This window comes from Nilaparvata lugens, chromosome 13 (genome assembly GCF_014356525.2).
Source record: "Nilaparvata lugens isolate BPH chromosome 13, ASM1435652v1, whole genome shotgun sequence".
Lineage (NCBI taxonomy): Eukaryota > Metazoa > Arthropoda > Insecta > Hemiptera > Delphacidae > Nilaparvata > Nilaparvata lugens.
In genome coordinates, this window is record NC_052516.1 from 4,189,353 (window position 1) to 4,205,108 (window position 15,756).

The 15,756-nt window shown below is 33.8% G+C and overlaps 1 protein-coding gene across 2 annotated transcripts in view; it reads left to right on the forward strand.

The window, feature by feature from the left end:
* Positions 1 to 15,756, forward strand: part of LOC111054980 (uncharacterized protein YJR142W-like) — a 121,403-nt gene that overhangs the window by 1,285 nt on the left and 104,362 nt on the right. The window contains exons 2-3 of one of the 2 annotated variants that reach the window (XM_039439611.1): positions 2,889 to 3,008; positions 15,491 to 15,729. In XM_039439611.1, coding sequence (XP_039295545.1) covers positions 2,889 to 3,008; positions 15,491 to 15,729 — 359 coding nt within the window. The remainder of the gene's footprint in view (positions 1 to 2,888; positions 3,009 to 15,490; positions 15,730 to 15,756) is intronic. The other variant, XM_039439612.1, reaches the window with a different exon arrangement.

Here is a 15,756-nt window from a genome sequence, read left to right on the forward strand (position 1 = left end):
CCTGTGTCTGGAGAGAGCGACATTGTTAATCATGATCAGGAACAACAGAGGTCCCAGTACAGAGCCCTGGGGCACCCCACAGCTCACCAATCTTACCTGTGACCTCACACCCATTTGTGGAGACAGCCTGCTGACGACCCTCCAGGTAGGAGCGGAGAAGCACCAGATGACTGCCAACTATGCCTTAGGCATAGGGCGTAGACATTAATATGTCATGGTCTAGGGTATCAAACGCCTTGCTGAGATCAAAGAGAGTCAACCCAGCAAGACCTCCCTCCTTCAGAATCTTAATTATTGCTTTTAAGATTAAATATTACACAGCCTCAACAGTAGACCTCCTTGTTACTTTCCTCGCCCTATTACCATAGGTAAGGAAAGTATTGCTTTCCAAAAAAATAAGGTACCCTAATATCAAGTTTTCTATACGTTTCAAGGTCCCCTGAGTCCAAAAACATGATTTTTTGGTGTAGTAGGTATTCAAGTTTCGTGTTAGTGACCTTGTGGTCTTTGAGAATTCCTCAAATTTAATTCATGTGGGGTGGTAACCTCTTGTTGTAGGTAAATATTCCACTGCCTCAACAGTGGACCTCCCCGCTCTGAATCCAAACTGTGTACCTGCAAATAAGCCATCAACTTCACAAAACTCATATAGTTGCTCTGCTATTACCATCTAGAATATCTTGGAGAGTATAGGTTATATAGATATCGGCCTGTAATTGTTGGGGTCACATCGTCACATCTATCACCTTTTTTTAAAAAATAATAATAAATACAGGCCACTCCCGTGTTTCGGATGGACAACATAAATCGTCGGTCCCGGCTTCCTAAAATGCAGTCGTTAGATTACAGTAAATAATCAATATTTACGGCAGCTGATACAGGTTTATTGCTGTAATATTAACGACTAAAATTAAGTCGTTAGATTACAGCAAATAATCAATATTTACGGTAGCTGATTCAGGTTTATTGTTGTAATATCAACGACTAAAATGCAGTCGTTAGGTCATGTCAGAGGCTCTGAAATTGATCAGTTGCGACCTTAAAACTCTAACACCAGACCTCAGCCAGCCAGGTCACTCGATAATATTATACATTATTATTTAAAAACTGGAATTGTTTTTGCCATTTTCAGCTGGTTAGGAAAAATAGATTGAGCTAAACATGGGTTTATACAGTATGCCAGGGGAACGACAGTCAGCTTGACAATACTTTTAACAAACCTACTAGACTTATAATAAAAGTCTTTGCTAGCAGAGATCCTCAAGATATCCTCTTGTGCTACACTGCGCCAAGTCGGGTGGTTGTTTTATAGCTGAGCTCTTCATACTGGATGAGATTTCTTCAGGTCTCATACTGCGTCAAGTCAGGGTAGCCGCCGGTGGTTACCTGGATTCTCTCAGAAGTTGTGTTGGTAATACTGATGCCTTCGGAGAAACAGCAATCCTTTCCCTGATGTGCTGGAGTCAATCCAGTTTGGTTGTTCAGCTCATCTGAAGACGGTGGCACACTTGTTTGAGGCAGATGCTTTAGTCTCATTTCGGATCACATTCCAGGCTGCCAGACACTTATTTGAAGCCCTATTGATAATTTCAAATTTCAAGTTTTATTGTTTATTACAACAAGATACAGTACATCGCCAAAACATCCCCTCAGATATATCTTACAATATTTAAAGATACTACTTCTAAAAGTCTGCATTGTAGGAGAGCCTAATTGGCCTTGTCTCAAGACGGTCTCTGACTCTCAATCTTTGATACATAGACTTAGTCACTCGAGCCCTCATGCCAAACCTTTCAGGACCAAGTCTCTCAGATTTATAAGATCTTGGATTAAATCCAAGGTGATGTTTGTCCTCTCCCAAACTGCTTCAGCACTCTTTGTGGGAAGGCTGAGTTGAACTCGCATAAAAAAATGCTGTGAAGGGGAGTTGAGCATGCAAAGAGTGCCGAAGCAGTAGGAACCAATTTACATGACCAATCAAACAGCAGAACCGCTCAAAACAACTCCTAAGGTGCGTACAGATATACGCGCCGCGAACAAGAGCAATTCACTTTTAATCAGCTGACTATATCTGTATTTTTACAGAAACGGTATAAGATATAGATATAAAAAGCTTGGCATCAGCTGATTGAAAGTGAATTGCTCATGTTCGCGGCGCGTATATCTATATGTACGCACCTCTAGAGATAATAAGAGTATATTGCAATAATAAGAGATATTTCATTAATACATATGTATTTTGTGATTAAACATTAACTCAACTTGAATAAAAATGTTTAATTGTTTTTAAATGAAATGAAAAATTTCTCCTAACCTGAATAATAAAATATAGCTATTTACTTGAAATGTATGAATTCAGGGCTACTTATATTTATTTATAGAATAGAATTATAGTACCTTTTTTCGAAATTAATAAAATGATAGATTAAAAATGCAAATTATAACAACTAGTTTCAGTGATCCACACCATCTTCAGGTTTTAAAAAAATTATTTAAATAAACGTTTTACTAATAGTTTTGTTATTTACATTTATTGACAGTTTCAATTTTCAAACTGTAAAGTTCAATTCAAAGTTTCAACTGTAGAAATCACTTTTGATCGGTATAACGCGTCAATCTTCGATATTCTGATAAAATACATTTAACATTAAATCTTTATCTATGATACAGCAAAGTTTGATAACTTGTTTTTAATAGAGTTTTTTTTTGTTTTCTAATGTGGGACCAGATCTGAAGTCTCTGTAGCTCTGTATAACGCGACAATCTTCAATTCTAATCAATTCTGATTTTTAATTTTCATTTAAAATTAAATCTTTATCTATGATACAGCAAAATTTGATAACTTGTTTTTAATAGAGGTTTTTTTTTGTTCTCTAATGTGGGACCAGCTCTGAAGTCCACAATATGGGGAAGTAGCCTGTGTAAATCTGTGCACCCACAAGTTTTGGCTTCTAAGGACACTTCTAAATCCATAACAGATAGGCCTCTCTATTTTAGAAGTTTAGAAGGTAGGATTTCAACACTTTTTTCAATTTTTGCTAACCAAACTTGAACATAAATCATTGTACATGTCATTTTCAAAAAACTTGATTTTTTGGGTCAGAATGCTTGATGGGCACGTCACGACATCGGTTAAAAGTCATGTCAGAGGTTTTGAAATTGATCAGGTGCAAAACTCACTTGCCATATGAATTTACTTTTGCTCAGAATGTTATAATTTAATCATGTCAAAACTGCAAATAAATTGTCCTTTGTTTTTAAAATTAGAAGGGACTCCTCACCAACATATGAATTTAACCATTGAAATTGAATAATAAATTTGAGAAAATCCATAGGAATTACTTTTACTCAAAATATTACAATTTGAGCTTGTCAAAACTGTAAGTAAATTGTAGTTTGCAATTAAATTAGAAGAAGCAATCTTCAATAGAAAAACAGTGAACACCCCTGTTCGTTTTTGATAGTGTGGTACCTTTCTAATTTCCCAAATTATAATGTCCATAAATTTTAACAGTTCGTTACGTTCTCACCCAACTGTAAACAAAATATTATCAGTTAACTGCATTTATCTCTCTCATTCATCTTGCTCGCTCAAGGTTTTCGGTTGAAAATATTTTCGAAAATAATCTGAATGCTTGCGTCACTCAAAGAGTGACTTTCATGATTAGGCGTTTTAATTGAGCTATAAAAATTGGGAGAATCAAGATTTGAATAAGTCAGGTGGTGTCGGTTGGGTTTTAATTGAAAGCAGAATGAATCCAGTAAGGTATTATAAGATGAAGGCTTCGTGTGTTGGCTAACTGCCAATGGCTGATAAGTTGTTTCCATTACTCTCCTATAGTGAGAATTACGTTGTATATTCATTTATTTTATTTATTTATAGTCAGTGGAAATGATAGGACGCATAGTTTCTACTTCTCTTTATCCACCGCCTTCTAAATACATGAATTTCTCAATTGAGTATTGTTAAATATCCTTTGGTTACACAATCTTCTCCATTTCTCTTTATCCATCGTCTTATAAAATCAATAATTTCTCAATTGATTAGGCTACTCTAAATTATCGTTTGATTTTAACATATTTATTTATTCATTTCATTGACAATTACAAACCATAATTATAATAAATATAAATGATTGGGAGAAGACAACAGGCAAAGCCCAAAACTGTCTTCTCCCAAATTTTTACAAATAAATGTTTCAAAAAAGAATAAGGTTAAGATTACACTTTCACTTCAAAAAGTCCAATTTCCACTCCAAAACTAATGACTAAACTAAAAATTTTGAAAAATTTTTTAAACATGTCACCATTTTTATTTTTTAATGCAATGATGAATAGTAGATATAGGTGGAATTAAATGAAGAATGCATTTATTCAAATGCCAATTAATATATAATTATTATTATTTAACGAAAATCCTAAATAAATGCTGTAAATCTCCCCGAAGACTTCTGCTACTGCAGACATTGACAACAGGGTTAACAGCTAGATGGAAATTCGATGAGAACTACTATCCAAAAATTAGTTGCCAGCCCGGGGAATCGAACCCGGTACCTCCCAATTGCTAGACAGGAATGCTTACCTTTACACCAAACTGACAATCTCTGGATAGCAGGGCTCATTTTATACGAAGCCATAGCGGCCAGCCAGTTACAGATGGAATTAAATGAAGAATGCATTTATTCAAATGCTAATTAATATATAATTATTATTTAACTGCAGTATATTTATTATAATAACTTTGTTCAAGTACTTTTATGTACAATAACTTTATTTTCTGCAGAAGCAGAAGTCTTCGGGGTGATTTACAGCATTTATTTAGGATTTTCGTTGAATAATAATTATATATTAATTAGCATTTGAATAAATGCATTCTTCATTTAATTCCATCTGTAACTGGCTGGCCGCTATGGCTTCGTATAAAATGAGCCCTGCTATCCAGAGATTGTCAGTTTGGTGTAAAGGTAAGCATTCCTGTCTAGCAATTGGGAGGTACCGGGTTCGATTCCCGGGCTGGCAACTAATTTTTGGATAGTAGTTCTCATCGAATTTCCATCTAGCTGTTAACCCTGTTGTCAATGTCTGCAGTAGCAGAAGTCTTCGGGGTGATTCACAGCATTTATTTAGGATTTTCGTTAAATAATAATTAAATAGTAGATATCTGTGATTCAAGTCATCCCGGTATATCCGATGTAATATTAATTTTCGATACTTTTTGTCAGTAATGATCAATTCAATCTCAAAATATTGAATATATTTGTCAAGGAACTACGGTATATTTTTCATGATTAAATCATAATTGAGATGAATATTATTCTGGTAGTACATCATATTCCGGTATAGCCTGCAAACGATTTGTCAGCTGTGCGGAATTGGAGAAGGATAGTGCGATCTGGTTTGTCTTATGACAGATAAGGATAGCAAACCAATGTTAATCAGGTGCTGACCTTATGACGTGAATCTAATTTCAGTACACATTGAAGATAAACAGTTGAAACAGTTCTCTATTTTTTCGTTTTGAAGCAGATTGAAAGATTTCTTCTCAAATTTGTAGTTAAGTTGCTAAGTAGCTTAAAAGGTTTCTTTCTCAATTTATTCATTTCAAGTTTATTTTCTTTCAAAGGGTTGCTTTTCCTTATTCTTCTTTTTTTCATTTATTTATAGTCAAGGTTGTTGGTTTCTGTAAATTGATGCTCAATTTATTCAAAGTTTCTCTTTGTTTATAAAGTTGATTTTGCCTACTTTCAGTTTCTATTTATGATATCAGTTCATGTTCTATTTATGTAGATTTTCCTAGTGGTATGCGATAAAAAACTAAAATTCTTTATTCTTTATTGATTGATATAATAAGTCTACATCATATAAATGATAGAGAGAGGAAAAATAAGGTAACCTTGTGCTATTCCTCTCCCCAATTTAGATATGGTTACACATAGTCCTAAATAGGTTGAGTCTTATAGCTCTTCACTTCGCAAAATTTTCAGTCCACTAATATTCCTGGGGTTTTTGAATAATATCTGTTTATATTCTATTTATGTAGATTTTTTTTCCTGGTGGTATGCGATAACAAACTAACATTCCTAGGTTTTTTTGGATAATTCCAAGTTGGCCTATCCAGTATGCTAATCCACCTAACTAATATTATTTATACTTGACTAATATTTCAACTATGTAGTGGGATTCACTTTAAAATGTCAGCATTAATTGAACGGGAAGCATTTGATGTTACTCCATGAGGAATCCTGTCAGCCCAAATTGTAGTATCTTAGTGAGGTCCACGTTATAACGGCAGTGTTTGATTAGCAATGGTATTGCTATCCTTTTCTATCATTCAACAAAGCGGATAGCGGATAGCGCTATCTCTTTCTTGTTTTGCTCTGTTGCCTGCAAAGGAAGAGGCTCCTTATTGCCATTAAATTTCAGACCGGGTAGAGAGGGGGCTAATATAATATGTTCTTTGTGCAATAGTGGGGAAAGGGAAGATATTTATCATTTTATAGGCCGCTGTAAAGTATTGGGAGAGCAAAGGAAAAATTGGTTACAGCACAAAGTACTAGGAGACGAAGTAGTGCGGAGATATCTTAACGGGGAGGACTGGGTGCGGTTGGAGGGGTATTTAAGATCAGCGGGAACATATAGAAATTTCCTTATTAATGAATTCAATTTTTGAACTGTGAAATAGTTAGTATTCTTAACCTAGGCTTCTCTGTGATATATTGTTTTTGTTATTGTTGTTTACCTGAATCTTATCTTGTTTTGTAAAGGAGAATAAACTTTGTTTTTCAATTATAGTTCAATAATAGTTCGTCTATGTTGAGGAAGGCCTATAACTATTCTTGTATAGAGTACCGGAATCAATGACTGAAATTTATCAAACGTTTTATCTTGATTAGTTAAGGAAAACTATTATCTTTATCTACCAACTCTGGCTGACGGCTTCGGCCATGCCTAATGAATTTTTGTCAACCATAGAATGAATAATACTGCATGTTACTTCATTGGATAAAAAGTAAAGTGTTTATTATTCGATGTAATTGTGTATTGAGAACAATAAAATTCTTTTCTATTCTTCTTTTTCTTCTTCTCTGTTGCCTGAACGTTTTTAACAATGTAGAATATTAATAATCAATTAACAAAATATTTCATCTTAATTATTATGAAATTATTGAAAAATATAATTTCTTGCTTGATAAAATATAATTGATTATTTTAAATGAGAATGAACAGTTGATATTACATCAGTAAACCTGTATCAGCTACCTCCTATAGAAGGCAAAACAGAGGATCGTCAACTTTGTTCTCCTATCTTTCTTTCTCCACTGCCATTATAACGTGGACCTCACTATAGTCACTTTGTTACTGAGTAACTACTAAACATAGATCTATTTCAAGAAAAGGTTGAAAAACGTTGATATTTATGAATTTGTTTTGTCTGAACTAAAATGTATATACTGTACTTGAAATAAATTAAACTGTAGCTTGACAAGCAGTGTAAAAATGATGTCAATCCGAAAGCAGGCTGAATGCCAAGTAAAAATTGATTTATTATTTTCTAAAAATAGTAACTGCAAGTTCTGTAAGACATTGCTATTAAGCTGTAACAATCTATAGGGAGACTCACATCGAAATGACAGTATTTCTTATAAATAACACCAGTGTTTTCCAATTCATTTTTTTTTAATTCAATCTTGATTTAGTGTTAATTTTGTTTTGAAGTGAATCTCGATTTAGTGTTGTATGGTACTTGTTTTTGAAGTTTGAATACCGGTTCCAGGAATAGTAGACAGTGGGGAATTTTGAGCCTACTCTAAGAAATATTTGAATTTTAAATTACCATGGTTATCAGTTTTGAGAATAATTGATCATAAAATTATAATTAATCACAGCTAAGGAAAGAATTGAAGAACTAAATAATAATAATACTGAGGGTAGAGCCCACATAAGCTCATAATAACATGCCCACATAATTGATCATAACATGAAATAACATTAATTCAACATACTATGTAGCTGGGAATTTTTGAGCCTTATCTAATAATAATAATAGAATTTAAAAATATGCTTATAATTTGTGAAAATAATAATAATTAATCACAGCTAAGGAAAGAATTGATGAACTAAATAATAATAATAATAATACTGAGGGTGATGCCCACATAAACTCTTAGGCTTGTGCGTGGGTAATGAGTGAGTGGGACTCAAGATAAGATGTGTTGGAATTGAAAATAGAATAATTTTTAATTATTGACTAATATTGAATGGGACTTGGGAAGGTTTCAAAATGATTGAGCGTTGATGAAAGCTGATAATAATCCATTAATTGTTATAAAATAATTGATTACTGTAACATATCTTGATGGTAGCAATTGATTGGTTGACGAATAATTCAGAAAAATGATTTCTCTGTGGGGTTGTAGTGCTTCAAATAAAATAATATTCTTCAAGGTTGTTTTCCATTCATCAATGAATTCATATATTTATTTATTTATTAGGTTAGCACAAACAATAAAATGATCGGAAATGAAAAAACAGGCTATTGCCCAAAACTTTTTCAATTTCCTAATTTAGTTTCAAATTGTCCAAATATTATACATAGGTTATGTCCATTTCAATTTCTACACTAAATCATCAATCTGAGAATATAGATTAAAATAGAACAAAAAAATTAATTAATAATATGATTGCTCAAATTTCAGAGCTTTACTTGCTACATGGATACTGAAATTAAACCTGCAATTTTATTGTTCAATTATTCTGTAATTGTATTGAACACACAATAAACTATAGAATTATTGGGAATTAAATAACATGCCTACCTCTCAGTATCATAATCCTAACTTTTGATTCAAAAAATCAGTCCAAGAGAGGTTATGTTTCAACACATTTTGAATAAGGAAATATTAATCTGGTTGAGTCTATTCAGGACTACCTAGTATATTAGGAGGCTCTGGTCTATTCAATGTCAATTCATTCAACTCCCAGGCCCGGTTGCACAAAAGCCGGTTAAACTTTAACCGTGATTAATTTCACGAGAACCAATCTGAGAAGCCGTCTTTTCTAAAAGGTACTTTTTGTACTAAATTTTAACCGTGGTTAATTTCACGAGAACCAATCAGAGAAGACCTTTTAGAAAAACGGCTTCTCTGATTGGTTCTCGTGAAATTAATCACAGTTTAACCGGCTTTTGTGCAACTGGCACTAAGATTATTTCGGCACCAGAACCTTACTGAACCTTAGTGTCCGGTTTCCCATTAGGGAACTTTGGACTATATACGGCGAGGTGGAACTACCCTTGGGTCTCCCCACCATTCAAAGCCATACGCTAATAATAATAATGCACCAGAACCATAATTTATCATAAAACAACACTCGAATGTTGATAAAGAAATTCGTGATATTTCTAGACAACATTCCGTTGTATCATTATGGATAAATATCACTACATCTCACTAACAACAGTGACTGAAGTCGATAATTTATCATTTGTTGTAGATAGCAAAATTTATTGTAAATTCACACTTGAATGTTTGTTTCTATTTTGGGGTTTCATTGAGAGTTTAGCGGGAATGTGGATTGTAGTAATGAGTTGGCAAACTGAAGGTTTGAGTAAACTTGAACTCTCAGTAATTTGTGATATTGAAACGGATGCCAGTCCTTGTTAATTGAAATTAGAAACTTCAATGAAAAAGCTCTGTCCTGATTGGGGATTTCACCAGACATCCATCAAGGTAGTTTTTCTATAGGGCTACTTTCAATATAAATAAAAATATAAATCTCAGTACCCTTTTAAATTATTTTATCACAATTATTTGAATATAAATTAAAGAAAACACAGATTTGGAAATTTTTTTGTGAAAACTTGATTAATTGAATCTTCAGAGCCTGATGTTGGATATAAATAGAAATAAAAATCTCAGTATCCTTTTTACTTTCCTTGCCCTATTACCATAGGTAAGGAAAGTATTGCTTTCCGAAAAAAATTAAGGTACCCCAATTTCGAAATTTCTATACGTTTCAAGGACCCCTGAGTCCAAAAAACTGGTTTTTGGGTATTGGTCTGTAAGTGTGTGTGTGTGTGTATGAGTGTATGTGCGTCTGTGTACACGATATCTCATCTCCCAATTAACGGAATGACTTGAAATTTGGAACTTAAGGTCCTTACGATATAAGTATCCGACACGAACAATTTCGATCAAATGCAATTCAAGATGGCGGCGAAAATGTTGTCAAATACAGGGTATTTCGTGATTTTCTCGGAAACGGCTCTAACGATTTTGATCAAATTCATACCTAAAATAGTCATCGATAAGCTCTATCAACTGCCACAAGTCCCATATCTGTAAAAATTTCAGGAGCTTCGCCCCATCAATGCAGATAGATTCCCAATTATCAGGCTTCAGATACAATTGAAACAAAAAAAATCAAGTGGAGTAGATTGAGCATGAAAATCTCTACAATTAATGTTCAGTAACATTTTCACCTGAAATTGAAAATAAGCTTTAAATTCGAGAAGATGTGATTATTCAATTGCAAATTATTGTTAATTCTATTAAATCATTCACTATGAAGAGATAGCAGACCTCGTGTGTCTCCAACGTTATTATCCTGTCACCAGCTGGCTTGGATCTTTGTTTATAAGTAGACTTCATATGCGCGAGAACACTAGCGTCAGGTGATCAATTTTCGTAACGGCAAGGAAAGTTGTGTGAGTGCGCCACACCAGATTTTTGAATTATTTTATCACAATTATTTGATAATTGTGTTAAAATATTTTATCACAATTATCTGATAAAATAATTCATAAAAGGGTACTGAAATTTTTATTTCTATTTATATCCAACATCAGGCTCTGAAGATTCAATTCATCAAGGTGTTTTACAAAAAATTGCCAAATTTGTGATCTCTTGAATTTGTATTCAAGGATGAAACTCGTTAATAGCATGTGGTCGTAGCTGTATTGAGATTCAGGTTATTGAGTCTGCATCTGATTAACATTGGTTTGCTATTATCCTTGTCTGTCATTAGACAAAGCATATAGCTTTATCCTTTTTTATACCTCCGCACCGTTGGCATATAGTGAGGTCCACGCTATTATGGCAGTGGAGAAAGTTAGGAGAACAGTGTTGCAGATTCTCTCCTTGCCACTGCCTTGTATATAGGATAGTTGATACTGGTGTATCCGATGTAATATTAAGGCTGGTCACTCACCGATTAGTCAAGACTAGTCACGTTTAGTCACAATACTTCACATAGCTGCTTATGAAGACATGTCTAATTACAATGACTTAGGTTGGTCACACACTGATTAGTCAAGACAAGAATAGTCACGTTTAGTCACAATACTTCACATAGTTGCTTATGGAGTCATGTCTAATTGCAATGACTAAGCAGTGTGAGTTGCGTCATAAGCAACTATGTGAAGTGTTGTGACTAATCGTGACTAGTCTTGTCTTGACTAATCGTGACTAGTCTTGTCTTGACTAATCGGTGTGTGACCAGCCTTACTGTTCATTCTTGTTTAAAATAATCAGTTATATTTTAATCGTCAAGAGAGTATATTTTTCAATGATTAAATAATACATTCTCATAATTAAGATTGAATATTTTGTCAATTACACTACATTGTTAAAAAACGATCTGGAAACGTTGTGGAGCTAGAAAGGGATAGTGCTAACTGCTTTGTGGAATGATAGACAAGGATAGCAACATCACTGTTAATCAAATAATACTGCCATTATAACGTGGACCTCACTACAGCTGAATATCACTTGCTAGTAGCTCATATTGGATAGTAAACTTATAATTAACTAGCACTGTATGACTCAGGCTTCATCACGTTTCATTTCATGAAACTCTGATGAAAATTTACGGTAGTAAATTTTAATTGATTTTTCAAGAATCAATCAGTTATATGAGATGTGATAAAGAGAGGCGTTCGTTCTATTCTACTGCAATTAAATGTGACCTGTTGTATCAACGAATTTTGTTTTATTTCATTCCATTTTTACAAAAAATCTTAGATCGGGGAGATAAACTAAGGATACCTTTAAAATAAATGGTACTTCAAGATTTTTATATTGTTTTATTAATTGAAAAGTAGCCAATGTGAATGAATTGTTTTTTTAAAGGATACCTTGTATTATTTTTGTTTCACCTCATAATTTTATTATTTTTTTATAATAAAAGTTTGTGTCTCCCTTTTTCGACAAGCCTTATCCACACTCCAAAACCCACCTTTAGCCCAAATATCTTTATATTGTTCATAATATTATAATTTCGAAGTGAAAAGTGTAAATTTAAAGTATTGTGCTGACTATAACCTTAATGTCTGGTTTCACATTAGGGAACTTTGGACTATATACGGCGAGGTGGAACTACCCTTGGGTCTCCCCACCATTAAAAGCCATACGCTAATAATAATATTGTTCATAATATAAGCCGTTTTGGGTTTATCCCGTGGCTTAATTTTGTATATACATTGTATTGTAAATATTTTTGGTGAATAAATTAATATGAATATGTACGCGTTTGCTCACTTGTATCTTGAAGAAAATATGTTAAATTTGTGTCAAACTAAGTCCCCTACCCTAAAGAGTTGTGACGTAGGGAAGTGTCAAAACGTACAGTTGTGGTTGGTTATGTAAATTATTATTTATTTCATTTACGATACAAATGACACTGATGTAATTATATTGGAAGATAAAATAAATAGATGTTTATTTCCCAAAAAAAACTAAAACTACAACATCAATTACACAAAATATTAGATAAATTACAATTACATACAATAGTTAGTTACAAAAAAATCTTATAATGTGTCCTCTACTTGTTTAGTTTTTTCTGTGTGGAAATTGACTTACTCCCCACTATGGCGTACCATGTTCTAGAGTAGGTTTTGTTTGTTTTTTGTGCGTATTATTAAATAATTAGGTAGTCAGTCCTTGTGCTATTGTTCTTCCAAATTTATTGGTGATGACACAGTCCAAATATAAATTTATTTTATTTTATAAATTTAGGTTCATCTGAAACTCGTACCTATAGTACATGTATTGGTCAGGAAACTTGGGTTCATCTAAAACTTGTATAGTTTATGTATTAGTCAGGAAACTTTGTGATGTCATAATAATCGAACTTTATGAAATATTGAACAATTCAAAATTTGTGTACAAATATTTCCCTTGGCTGCTGACCTTCCAGTATAAATGATTTTATGTTGTGTAAATAATTGATTCTTGGCCTTTGTAATTTTGTGATATACAGTGGAACCTCGATATTGTACACCCTATTATATAGTACATTCCTTGTTATAGTATATTTTTTCTGCATTTCCTTCAGACTTCCATATAGCTTTAAAAACTATATTGAATCTTGTTTATCTTGAATAAGTGGCTAGTTCGCCTCCATGGTACACATTGGGTAATGATAATGGACTAGCAAATGATGGCGGTCAGACAAACTTATGTTCTCTTGATCGAAAACTACACAACATCTTGAAGAATTTGGAAATATACAGTGTATATCTGGGCATTTGAGACTCATATGAGCTATATATTTGTTGTGTATCTGCCATACGATAAATAATAATAATAATATTCTTGAATAAATAAATAAACCTTGAAGTAGTACAGACCTCGTATATTTTTTGAGTGGTCCCTTGAGATGTACTCTGTCGAGGTTCTACTGTATTATTTGTTATTGATATTTTGTGATAATATTGTATTTATACCTTTGTCTTATTGTGTGATATTCTTGTTTTTTATACCTTTGTGATACTATTGTTTTTATACTTTTTGATGTACAGATTTTGTTATTGATACTTTGTGATAATCTTGTCTTTATACCCTTTTGATGCACAGTTTTTGTTACGGTATTGATATTTTGTGATACTCTTGTCTTTGAATCTTGGTGATGTTTTTGCTACTGATATTTTTTAATAATCTTGTCTTATACCTTGAAATGTGTCATCTAAATATGTTTGTTTTTTGTATTGGAAATATTTTACGATGTCCTTTATTTTTGTAAATTTTTCCGCAATAAACGTATCTTGAATTTTGAAATGTTGACTGAGACTTGAATATTTTTATACGTTTTCCCCCTATCTGAACCTCGGACTTGGGCTCAACTCACACTTACGCGACTCAGGTCGAGAAGAGACTCGACTCTAGTGGAGAGCATATGTTTCCAAATGGTGACACTCAGACCAGTCGATTCTAGTCTCTGCGATGTCACCATTTGAAAACACACGCTCTCGACTAGAGTCGAGTCTCTTCTCGACCTGAGTCGCGTAAGTGTGAGTTGAGCCTAAGTGTCACGTTTCAAAAAGAATTTTATGATAATTGAGGTTAAAAGTATCATCGTCAATCATCTCTGAGGGCCTGGCTTCTCTCTCAGGGCCGGGCTACACAGAGATCCATCTGCGATCCTATGGGTATCTATATCTATATTTTAGAATTCATTTCTTAAGGTGTGTACAGATTTACGCGCCGCGAACATGAGCAATTCACTTTTAATCAGCTAATGCCAAGCTTTTTATATCTGTATCTTACCATTTCTGTAAAAATACAGATATAGTGAGCTGATTGAAAGTGAATTGCTCATGTTCGCGGCGCGTATGTATGTATACACCTTTAGATAGAGATATAGATGCCTAAAGGATTGCAGATCGCTCTCTGTGTGTGATCAACATGTTTCTGTTGTATTGTTTTATACAATTTAATATAAAGCGGGCCATTCATTATCCGATATTTTGTCCAACTTTTGGTCCGACGTCGGACCGTAAATGGGGTTGTTAGTGGGGCTAATACTGCTGGCAAGTCGGACCTGACTTGTTCGACCTCAAGGACAACCGCCTAGTCAGGTTCGATTTATTTATTTTTCATGTTACTTATTTCAAACACTAAACTTATCATCTAAAAATATCACCTAAACTTATCATCTAAACTTATCAATTTAAAAAAAAAAAAAAAACAGTTCAAGCTAACCTAACCAACATTGTTTCTAAGCTATCATTTTAATCACTCAACTTATTGTAACCTTTGAATCAACCAGTTCAATCTAGCTCAACATATTTTGTTATACTGTTGAATCAAGTGTAATCCAACCTGAACATACATATTTCTGTTGTATCAATGAATAAAGTGCAACCCAACCTAACCTTAAATATATATATATATGTTTTATTGATAAATTATTTTTTATCCAGCTTAACCAACTTTGTTTCTGAGTCATCATTTGTATTGTAGAAGAATCATGTGCAACACAACCTAACCTGATTTGTTTCTCTTACCTAACCTAACCTAACCTATTTCTGTTGTATTAATGAATCAAGTGTAATCCAACCTAACCTAGCATATTTCTGTTGTATTGATAAATTATCTTTTATCCAGAATAACCACCTTTGTTTCTTAGCCATTATTTGTATTGTAGAATCAACCCAACCTAACCTGCTTTGTTTCGCTTACCTAACCTAACCTGGTTTGTTCCTTTGTAGGCCTGCGACAAGGCGACTGCAAGCCGTTGGTAGTGTGCGGCGCCCAGGTGGGTCTGGTCAGACCGGATGTGGCCGCTCAGCTGTTGGGCTACCCGGAAGTGTTCCACGTGCATCCCGACGCCATAAGACTGAATCCGGCCTTTCGGGACTTTGACGAGCGAAGCGCCCGCGTCGAGGAGGTGTTAACCGATTGCCGGCGGCGTGGAGTGTTTGTCACGCTCAAGGGATGGCGTGATGAGGTAAAATCAGGGAGAAAAGATGGCAGA